General features: G+C 39.3%; 1 protein-coding gene across 1 annotated transcript in view; it reads right to left on the minus strand.

Annotated features, from left to right (window-relative positions):
- The window catches only part of CSMD1 (CUB and Sushi multiple domains 1), an 833985-nt gene that overhangs the window by 268826 nt on the left and 552559 nt on the right, over positions 1-12600 (minus strand). Inside the window, exon 37 of the mRNA XM_040349812.1 lies at positions 9514-9702. Within this exon, the coding sequence (XP_040205746.1) occupies positions 9514-9702 (189 nt within the window). The remainder of the gene's footprint in view (positions 1-9513; positions 9703-12600) is intronic.

A 12600-nucleotide genomic window follows, 5' to 3' on the forward strand; every position in this document is an offset into this window, starting at 1 on the left:
TGGCCACTGGTTCATTCGCTCGGCGGTGCATGGTGCTGTGGTGACTGTTGGTAGGACATGCATTGGTCTGAACATAAAAAAAAAAAAAAAACGCTGGGTGAGCAAACTGTAAGAAAAAAATGGTGAAACATTTATATAAGAAACATGCGAACTACATGCATGACAATGTTAAATCCATCATATGATGGGCGTATATGGGACATTAATAAATGATAATCTTGATGCTGTTTCTACCTATTAGAAATATAAATGAAGAAACTGCACAATATTTGTCACAGATAATACTTTAAAACCTGGAAACTGGGAAAGGGGAATGAGAATGGCCAAAAATAGGGCCAATCTAGCCACTGGCGCAGACTAGCTGGGTACTACAGCTAAGTCAGGTCATAAGAACTTGAGGTAATTATTTTGTCAAATTGATCTATGACTAGAATCTTTGATAAAACAAAAACTAAAACAAAAACAAAAACAAAAGCAAGAAAGAAATCCACGTTTTTTCCGGTTAATGCTAATCAAACCAAAAGTGGGGGCTCGAAACATCGAACATAAACTAACATTGATTTGATAGGTGAATCATTAGGTATGGGAGCTGCCATATAGGTCCCTCAAAGGAAGGGCCTGTATGACAGCACCTCATTGATCCCAGGTAATTTGGTGGCACCCAGGCGCTCTATCCACAGAGTCTCTCTCTGAAGAATAGTTTTGTCCCAGTTCCCCCCTCGAGGGTCACGTGGGACAACCTCCAAAACAAGAAATTGAACAGAAGAAGTATCAAATTGATGAAACAACCCAAGATGGCGACTTATGGGTGTGAGCATCTTGGCATTTTGCGAATAGTAAATGTGATCGTAAATTCTTTTCCTCAATTTGCGTAGTGTTTTACCAACATAATAGGCCCCGCATTTACAGGTCATTAAATAAATGACCCCCTCGGTGTCACAGCTGGCCTGAAAGCGAGGTCTAAAAGTTTCCCCATTGGGCAGGCTAAATTTGGTGCCAGCTTGCACCCAGGGGCAATAGGAGCAATGGCCACATTTAGAGATACCCAGACTCTGATTGTGGGTCAATGGATTGGTTTTTACTTGGTAGTGGCTTGATGTTAATTTATTTCCAATTGAGGTGTTCTTTCTGAAAACTATTTCGGGCCTGCGTTTGACATATTTGCCGATGGTCACATCTTCGCTCAAGAGGTGCCAGTGTTTTTCTAGGCAACTGCGTAGTTGATAATGTTGGGACGTGTACTTTGTTATAAATCTAGTGATTTGTTGGTCTTTGTTTTCTTGTTTGTGGGGGTGTATGAGAGAGGGTCTATCTCGATTGAGAGCTTTGTTGAAAGCTTTCCTCAAAAGAGATTTGCTGTAACCTCGCATTAAAAGCCGAGAGCGCAGCTCATTAGCCTGAGATCTAAAATCCCTATCATGTGTACAATTCCTCCTTAGGCGGATGTACTGAGCATACGGGATACTGTGGATGAGATGTGTCGGGTGGCTACTTTGGGCGTGTAGCACCGTGTTTCCTGCTGTTTGCTTTCGATACAACCTAGTTGCAATGTTGTTAGAGGAATCTCGGTATATTGATAGGTCTAAAAATGATAAAATATCTCTATTGTGTTCAAAGGTGAATTTTAAATTGAATGTGTTTTTGTTCAAGCAGTTTATAAATTCATGTAAACTTTGTATAGTACCTGTCCATATGAGAAAAATGTCGTCGATATATCTATACCAACACAGTACTTGGGCCATGAAGTCATCGTAAGCCTCATTAGAGGCTATTTCCCTCTCCCACCCCCCCAGGTACAGGTTTGCGTAAGCCGGTGCGCAACAAGTGCCCATGGCTACGCCCTGTACCTGGAGGTAGTGGGAGTCTAGGAAAGTGAAACTATTATGGTGGAGGATAAATGACAACAGTTTCAAGATAAAAGCTTGAAATTTCCAGGTACGATGATCCTCCTTCATGAGGAAGGATCTGATGACTTCAAGGCCCAAATCGTGCGGTATACTCGAATACAATGCTTCGACGTCTATGCTAACAAATGTAGCATTCGATGGTATTGTTACGCCATCAAGGTGTCGCAATAGATCTGATGTGTCCTTGACATAAGATGGGAGGCTAGTGACATAGGGCATCAAAAAGAAGTCCACCAGTCTGCTGGCATTTTCAGTAATTGACCCTATCCCCGAGATGATGGGTCTACCCGGTGGTTTGGATTTGTTTTTGTGAATTTTGGGGATAGCATAAAATATCGCCTCCCTAGGGAAGGCAGTATTTAGGTACTCATAGGTTTTCTCGTTTAATATTTTGGTTTAACTGGGTATGAGAAAGTATGGACTTTGTAGGCACAGCATGGTCAGGATTAATGACCGAGTTCCAAACGTCATATAATGGAACCAACAAGGATGTTGATGATCTAAGGCTATTTTTTGGGAAGCTAAAATATTTACTCAAAAAGAAATCAAACCTTTATTGGCATATGGAATTTTTTAAGGAATACATTAAAGAAAACATTAGCCCTATGGGCTTAAGGATACAAATGTTTCCAACCATCAAAAATGCATCACAAGACCTAAAAAACTCCTGGGAAGGAGTCTTGAATAAATGCAGTAAGGAATGTATGCAATTGTTGTTGATTCAATACCAATCAGATACCAATATTTTAGATCGTGATCTAGCACTCCTCATTACCCAATATGAGCATGTCAAGACTCATCCTCTCTATGCCGATAAACACCAAGAACTAAAGGTTTTTCTTGATAAACTTAATAAGAGCATAATTTCAAAAAAACAATCAAAAATGGCTAAAGATCGCATGGCCTTTGTTGAAGGCTATGCCTATAGATGGGATTTTCCAGCCAAGGGTCGAGGTAGAGGCTTTCGCAAATACCCACCACCTGGCTTTGGAAACTCAGGGCTATCTGAAGAAGACCTTGAATCAGACTCATCCTTATCCTCTTCTTCCTTTTCGCAGGTACAACAAAGACCGACGGCAGCACGGGCGAACTCTCGGACACGTAAGAGGGAATACCAAGGTGGTGGGCATCCAAACACACCCAGTACCAAAAAGAAACCCACTACTGTGGCAGGTTTCAATCCCACGCAGGGTCACTCACATGGTGTTCCCAATAGGGGTGAAGGGTCTTCACATAATTTAGGACTATCTCATTTTTCCTATACGGGACCCCTAGCAGCCAAAGCAGTTAAACAACTTCACCCACCCAGTACCCCTCAAACCTCCAGACCTAATGCAAGTCTGCACCCTGAAGGAGTATTGGTGGAGACGGGAATACCTAGTTTGCTAGGTACCCCTTCCCACCAATCACGCCCTCTAACTGCACTGGGCTCACGTTCAGTGCAATTGGAGATCCCTTTAGGAGAGACCCTCCTGGGAGTATCACCTATGAGGAACTGAGTGTGATCAATCTCACACCATACCCCCTATCGGATGACGAGTTAGCCGTTCTCAAATTAGGTTTGAGCTTTTGCCCAAGTAACAACATGGACAAATATGAGGTGATTAAGGACCTTTATTTGTTCGCTAGGAAACTCACCTATAAACACATCTTTGATCCAGACAAACAGCGAATCAAGGCAGAGAGAGAACTTTCAGAACAGATAAAAAAATATACCATAAAAGAATTTCGAGCCTTAAAAGATCTTATGTTGTTACTTGAGGAAAATGAGGGCACCATCATCCCTACATCCAATGAAACCAATACCAACTCTTTACCACGCAAAAAAGATATTAGTGCTTTCAAGCGCAAATCAAACCAATTCCCAGATTTACACACCAATGAACAAGTTTCTGCTTTTTTAATTGCTATGGTTCATGAGGTCAAAAATATGTCTACTTTATCTACACCTTCCAATCTCAGTATCGACCAACAAAAAGCACTCAAATCCCTACAGGTTAGGCAGGACACAGTCATTAAGGCTTCGGACAAGGGGGGCAATATAGTTTTACTCACTTGCGACCAATACGAAGAAATGTGTTTTAACATTCTAAAAAATAAAGACTGGTATAAACCCATTTCAAGAGATATTATTGCCCAATATCATTTGGAATTCAAATTATTACTTTATTCTGCCTTTTCCGAAGCCCTAATTGACCAACAAACCTATGAGTACCTAAATACTGCCTTCCCTAGGGAGGCGATATTTTATGCTATCCCCAAAATTCACAAAAACAAATCCAAACCACCGGGTAGACCCATCATCTCGGGGATAGGGTCAATTACTGAAAATGCCAGCAGACTGGTGGACTTCTTTTTGATGCCCTATGTCACTAGCCTCCCATCTTATGTCAAGGACACATCAGATCTATTGCGACACCTTGATGGCGTAACAATACCATCGAATGCTACATTTGTTAGCATAGACGTCGAAGCATTGTATTCGAGTATACCGCACGATTTGGGCCTTGAAGTCATCAGATCCTTCCTCATGAAGGAGGATCATCGTACCTGGAAATTTCAAGCTTTTATCTTGAAACTGTTGTCATTTATCCTCCACCATAATAGTTTCACTTTCCTAGACTCCCACTACCTCCAGGTACAGGGCATAGCCATGGGCACTTGTTGCGCACCGGCTTACGCAAACCTGTACCTGGGGGGGTGGGAGAGGGAAATAGCCTCTAATGAGGCTTACGATGACTTCATGGCCCAAGTACTGTGTTGGTATAGATATATCGACGACATTTTTCTCATATGGACAGGTACTATACAAAGTTTACATGAATTTATAAACTGCTTGAACAAAAACACATTCAATTTAAAATTCACCTTTGAACACAATAGAGATATTTTATCATTTTTAGACCTATCAATATACCGAGATTCCTCTAACAACATTGCAACTAGGTTGTATCGAAAGCAAACAGCAGGAAACACGGTGCTACACGCCCAAAGTAGCCACCCGACACATCTCATCCACAGTATCCCGTATGCTCAGTACATCCGCCTAAGGAGGAATTGTACACATGATACGGATTTTAGATCTCAGGCTAATGAGCTGCGCTCTCGGCTTTTAATGCGAGGTTACAACAAATCTCTTTTGAGGAAAGCTTTCAACAAAGCTCTCAATCGAGATAGACCCTCTCTCATACACCCCCACAAACAAGAAAACAAAGACCAACAAATCACTAGATTTATAACAAAGTACACGTCCCAACATTATCAACTACGCAGTTGCCTAGAAAAACACTGGCACCTCTTGAGCGAAGATGTGACCATCGGCAAATATGTCAAACGCAGGCCCGAAATAGTTTTCAGAAAGAACACCTCAATTGGAAATAAATTAACATCAAGCCACTACTAAGTAAAAACCAATCCATTGACCCACAATCAGAGTCTGGGTATCTCTAAATGTGGCCATTGCTCCTATTGCCCCTGGGTGCAAGCTGGCACCAAATTTAGCCTGCCCAATGGGGAAACTTTTAGACCTCGCTTTCAGGCCAGCTGTGACACCGAGGGGGTCATTTATTTAATGACCTGTAAATGCGGGGCCTATTATGTTGGTAAAACACTACGCAAATTGAGGAAAAGAATTTACGATCACATTTACTATTCGCAAAATGCCAAGATGCTCACACCCATAAGTCGCCATCTTGGGTTGTTTCATCAATTTGATACTTCTTCTGTTCAATTTCTTGTTTTGGAGGTTGTCCCACGTGACCCTCGAGGGGGGAACTGGGACAAAACTATTCTTCAGAGAGAGACTCTGTGGATAGAGCGCCTGGGTGCCACCAAATTACCTGGGATCAATGAGGTGCTGTCATACAGGCCCTTCCTTTGAGGGACCTATATGGCAGCTCCCATACCTAATGATTCACCTATCAAATCAATGTTAGTTTATGTTCGATGTTTCGAGCCCCCACTTTTGGTTTGATTGGCATTAACCGGAAAAAACGTGGATTTCTTTCTTGCTTTTGTTTTTGTTTTTGTTTTAGTTTTTGTTTTATCAAAGATTCTAGTCATAGATCAATTTGACAAAATAATTACCTCAAGTTCTTATGACCTGACTTAGCTGTAGTACCCAGCTAGTCTGCGCCAGTGGCTAGATTGGCCCTATTTTTGGCCATTCTCATTCCCCTTTCCCAGTTTCCAGGTTTTAAAGTATTATCTGTGACAAATATTGTGCAGTTTCTTCATTTATATTTCTAATAGGTAGAAACAGCATCAAGATTATCATTTATTAATGTCCCATATACGCCCATCATATGATGGATTTAACATTGTCATGCATGTAGTTCGCATGTTTCTTATATAAATGTTTCACCATTTTTTTCTTACAGTTTGCTCACCCAGCGTTTTTTTTTTTTTTTATGTTCAGACCAATGCATGTCCTACCAACAGTCACCACAGCACCATGCACCGCCGAGCGAATGAACCAGTGGCCAGGTAAGCCATCACAATGTCTGGTCAGATGTTATTCATCTAGACCTTAGACTATGTGATGGCACTTCTAATATGGTGTCAATATTTCCCCATTATTCTTTCCATCTGGGACACACCATATTTTTTACACCCGTTTTTTCATCTACAATTAGCCCGATCGCGGCTCCTTGTGCGCATGCGCACGCGCATGCGCGGTGTATCTCTCTGGCCAGCCGGATGACTGTCAATCACATGACGTCATCCGTGCGGGGTATTTAAACTCAACAAGAGCCTGTGTCTGCAGGTGCTCTTGTTGCTTGCTAGCTAGGACGGACGCCCAGCGGGTTCGTATGCCATCTCATTGCCCACGATTTTCCTACCTGCTAGCACATTTTCGGGTATGTACATTCCTCCTCTCACCACTTTTGTTGGTGTTTGTATTGACTATGCCTTCATTAAGAGCGTTTCTCTCTGTATTTTCAACAGCTGATTGCTGTTCCTCTCCGGGGGTTTCCTTTCTCCCTGCATCAGCTTAATGCTCACCGCTGCCATCTTGTGGCAGTTTTTGAGTTGACCTGTTATCCAGTTTTCCATAATTAAGGTAATAGACTGCTAATGCTCCAATATTTTGTACAATGCTAGTTTTTGTTTAAAAACATTAATAACACCCCTCATAAATTAAGTGTTTATCAATATTGAGCCTATCATTGGGCAATTAACGAGACTATTTGTTCTTGTTGTTTTTTATACTCATATATATTCCTTTTCATTTTTTACTTTTTGGATTTTTTACAGCTGAGAGGGGAATCATATGGACTTTTTTCCTTCTGCTGTCCCAACAATAATTTTTTCTTTAGGGGTGTTCCCTTTCTCTAACTCCTGGAGTTGTCTTCTCAATACCCAGGCGTTTATACCTCTTTCAAAGGTATGTCATATCAGTTATAAAAAATATATAAAAAATACAAAATATATTTATATACTGTTTTACTTATATTTTCTTTACATACCGGCCTTTCTCCTTTTTTCTAAATTCTGTTTTTATCCTTGATGGTCCCATTCAGTTTTGGACCCATTACCTCGTTTTACCATCCATTCTTAGATACCCCAACTGGTTCAATTTTGCCCGACTGAGCATGGTCGATGTGTGGGTGTGACCCATGGTATTTTATTCCATCTCCCAAGGCAAATGGTCTGATCGTATCAGGACGCTGCTGAGCATTCTCCAAAGTTACTAAAACACCGTTTTTTCGGTGAGTATTATAGTCACAGTCAAAATGCTTTTCTTCAATACGCTCAGAGGCCTCTATGTACTTATGTACAATATGCCTAATATAAAACAATATTGTATTGTATTTATGTATATGCATATCTCTAATGGCAACATTGTATTGTCTTTTAAATACCCAGAAGCTCCCGAAGAAGCGACAACGTCGCGAAACATGTCGAGCTGAATCCCAATTTTATCAAAACTCATCCTGTATCACCTCTCGAAGTTTCAACGCCACCCAGCGCTCATTGTGTAATTCTTACATCCAGCCCTGTGGCTATCAGCGGTGTCTTCAGAAAGGGATAGGAATTGAGTTCTTTGTGTATCTTACTGCATTTTTTGTATTTTTTTCTTTCATTTGAGCAATTGTTCAGTGTTTTTGTGCTTTTGTACTACTAAAATTAAAATTACCTATATATTTTAAATCTGGTGCCTACAAAGTCCATTTTCTCTTAGTCTCAGACTATTCAGTCTTTTTCTATACATCTACATTATTTAGGATGTGGCACCTTATACTAAGGGGTGTTTGATTACCACCCCAGGGCAATCGTAACTCTAAATATAACTATTCATTTGAATGGGCTGAAATCGTACCAGGCAGCAGCAAAAGCAGTGCATACGCTACTTTAGAAAATGTAGAGCAAGCAGAATAGGGGGGAGTGTGGAGAAGGGAGTAGTGGCTGAAGCTACCCCCAAAATCTCTCCACTCAAAAGTATTTCCTGGACTGTCTCGGTACTAGTAATAACAAGATACAATGTAGTGTATATAAAAATAAAATGATTTATTGACAAAATCAAATATACAATTAACATTATTAAAATTGAACAAACAAAAAACAGACACTCAGGGGTCCCCCAAGAGACATCTGTGTTTGTCGATTGCTAGATTGGTCGAAGTCTCGACTAATATATATATATATATATTTGCATGTGTAATTGTGTTTTTTTTTATTTAGTACACATTTATTCAGTTTGAATCACCACAGATATGGGGGTGTGCAGCACTATGTGTCTGTGTATTTTGGTTATAGATTCTGACACTGGTTTGGTATGTTTGGGATATTGTTAATCGGAACATATTGATGTTCCTGGCAGCTTTTTTTTTTTAAAGATAACTAATGCAAATAATAATAATAGAAACACAAATAAATAGCTGAGAATATTAAAAGAAATGTCTACATATGAATAGGTTCAGGGAGGTTTAAGCTAAAAAGCAAAACTACAAACTTTTTTTGTACTGTACACATGAAAACTGTTATTCTTCACTTTACAAATAGTTAATTTAGTTATTACTTTAGTTTAAATGAAAGTACAGTGTGATACACTTCATTTAAGCCAAGCACTATAATATGAGCATTATTATTATTTTTTTCACACCATGTGACTGCAGAAGTTATTGACTACTTTTTCTTCAGATTATTAACCTTAGCAACAAAGGTTTTACGAAGCATGAAAAACAGACACAATCATTGCACAATGAGGGACTGCTGAATACTTACACAATAATGAAACATTAGGGCTAATGGATCACAAAGCAAATTGCCCTATTGATGCTATCATATTTAGTTCCCTCTGGAGAGCCTCATAGAAGGTGCAAGTTGTAATGTTAATCTCAGAAACAATAAATAATTGCTTGTTAGAAAAGCCAGGCTATTTATACTGGACAATTCAATGTTATTTCGAAACACTACTGAAATAATTGTCAATGTTCACCTAAGATTATTCACAGCCAGCAGTCAATACATTTATGTTCTATGTAAGGTCTGTTTTAATTAATCTTTCTTTATTAAGAAAAAAAACAAAGCTTTCAAGGCTGTTTTTGTGAAGCACTTAAAAAGTAAGTAATTGGCAAACAAACTCTCAGGATAATTTACTTACCTTCACATCTTGGAAAAGGATAGTTCCAGTTTCTATTAATACCATGTTGGCAAGTGAGAACAGCATGTCCTATCAGAACATATCCTGGATAACATTCAAAAGATATTGATTGTCCCACACTATAATCAGAATTAATGATGTACCCATTCTTAAATGGATGCGGGGCTGGACAGTTTTGCAATTCATAGGCTGGAAAATAAAACCATCACTTGCAATAAATGTTAATGAAAACCTGGGGAACTTTAGACATAAAACTATTTATAAAAAAGATGAAAGAGAAAACATAAGTCTAAAAATAAAGTAACAGGAATTTATCTTTTTAAAATCTTTTAGAATTGCCAGACAGTCAAGCAACATTTTGATTTTGTTTGAAAGTGTATCTCTAGCAAAACCTTTTTGTTTAGTTGTTTTAGTTTCTTTTTGTTTTCAACAGAGTTGAAAGAAATTAAAGCTTCTGTCAAGATTTTCTTTTTCCTGTTTGAGCCCCTAATGCAAAGATTCACCATTCTTCATGGTGGCCATTAGCACTATAATTACAAGTAAGGAGAAATCCAACCTTTTAGAGTTCTTCTAATCTTCTAATGTGGACAAATGTTCCAGGAACAACTGCATACAAGGGGAATTCCCATTACTTTGTGAGATTTCCACTAATAATAGAAATAAAAAAATGTGTACACCCGAAAGGCTACCACCTCACATTTAATAATCATATGCAAAAATAGTACATATAAAAACATCACAGTTCATGTAACGAGCACTTCTTAGTCCTATCCCTCCCCACCTCCCTCCCAGGAAACCCTACAAACTCCACCAATTCCTTCACCCCCTAGATCTATGAACTGCCTCACCAGGATCTCCCCAAGGAGCTGAAAATGTGTGGCTATGCCACTAACCCCTCACAGGGATTAAACAAACCCCTGGTGACTACACCTGCAAAGATAGTTACTTAAACAATGGGGATTCATACATCCTGCCAAGCAGCTGAGAGGAGAGCACTGCACCTTAAAGCCACTATGGGCGAAAGCAGTGCAATCTGACAGATGGCTGCACCTGGGGGATGGATGTAAAGTCTGATTAATGAAAAGTCTGATTGTTAAAGTAACTATATTTGCAGGTGTAGTCACCAGGGGTTTGTTTAATCTCTGTGAGGGTTTAGCAGTAGAGCCACACATTTTCAGCTCCTTGGGAAATCCCAGTGAGGCAGTTCATAGGTCTAGGGGGTGAGGGAATTGGTGGGGTTTGTAGGGTTTTCTGGGAGGGAGGTGGGGAGGGTTAGGACTGGGAAGCGTTTGTTACAAGGTCTGTGCTGTTTTTATATGTACTATTTGATACATATGATTAATACATGTGAGGTGGTAGCCTTTTGTGTGTACACAATTTTTTATTTGTGTTGGTTGGCATCTATCCTTGCCTCTCTGGGCCAGGAAGTGCAGGGAGAATTCCCCAGAGGCACACAGAGAAGAAAATACATTTTTAACCTCTCCCCACTCTATCCAAAACTTAAATAAAACATTTTGGCCATGCATACACTTTAATGTTAGTAAAAAGTAAAAAAAATACTATACTAAATACATATACTGTGCATACATATTCCGTAACACATATGTAACTATTTACATATGACCAGATAAGCTAAGCAGAACGCCCTATATATAGTATATAAGACTTTATAAAATATTAATAAAAGTAGCATCAACAGAAGATGATCTCTTTTTGATCAAATGCTAGCTGCATAAATTGTGTAAAATACTTTAACCTCCTTTATGACCTTATTTTATTCAATAAAACTGGTCTTTTGAAGTATCTACAGTCATCATTTGGTTATGCTAAATGATTGCAGCTGGATTCGCACCTACTGTGCTCATTGAGAAGTAAAAGTTTCTTCTTACATAGTGTGGTGGCATTTATTAGAATAACAATAGTAACATTAATGCACACATTATTATTCAACATGTTTGGAGCGATAGCTGCATTTTATTTTGCTGTATTTTGCTCTATGTTGCCATTAAACTCTGTTTATTTCTCCACAAGTTTATATTAGCCAGCAATAGACAGTTATGACACTTAAGTATAGAATGAAGAGTAAAAGGAATATATCCATAATCCACTGCACTTCCTTGAATGATTTATTCAAACTTCATAGAATCATAAAAATATCACCGACAGTGCAAGAACAGTAAATGGTAAATGTGTTTTACGATGTAAAAAGCGCTTGCTTGGAACCTTATGCATTAGGATCTCATCAACTTATACATACTGCTTATACAGATGAGACTAGTTGCATAAGTAGTAGAGTCTCTCCCCCACTACATAGTGTAAAGGGAGCTGGAAAGTAGACAGATGGTAAAACACAAATTGCAGAAAATGAATCATACTATCTTCAGCTGACATCAAATCTGTATGGGTATTATAGTGTCATCAGTCCTGTAGTAGATTCTACACATATGAATAACTGGAGAAAGCACAATGAGAGTAACCAGGACATTACACTCAAAGCAAAGCTTTGGCTGTAATGACAGGACAATGGGTGATTGGATTTTACCAAAAGAGTTATAGGCAGCAATAATGACCTTGCAGGGTATCACAACTTCCCAGCTTTATCAAAACTGAAAAAAAAAAAAAGTTTTATGAATCATTCCACTTAAAAATTGGATTTATTCATTTTATTTTCAGTCATGTTTACTAGCTTAAACCAGTCATAAATGAATCAAAATTCAACCAGTTTGGCAGGAACTGGACACGTATTCCTATTGGGTGCCCTGCAAAAATGGGCCCATAAGCTCCAGGTGGTTCATAACCACACTGCTCGCTTTGTACTCGGTCTAGCGAGACGAGACCATATTAGCCTGGCCAGGAGATCACTTCATTGGCTCCCTATCGAGCAGAGAGTGATCTTTAAAACGCTCTGTATCTTCTTCCGTGCATACTGGGGACAGGGTCCCAAGTATTTACACAGCTTGGCGGTGCACTATGAACCCTCGCGCCCATTAAGATCCAAGACCCAACATTTAGCCACAGTTATTCCATCTAAACTTTCTTCCATGGGAGGCAAACGACTCCAGAGTAGGGGTGCCATGCTGTGGAATG

The sequence above is a fragment of the Rana temporaria genome, chromosome 4, assembly GCF_905171775.1.
Source record: "Rana temporaria chromosome 4, aRanTem1.1, whole genome shotgun sequence".
NCBI lineage: Eukaryota > Metazoa > Chordata > Amphibia > Anura > Ranidae > Rana > Rana temporaria.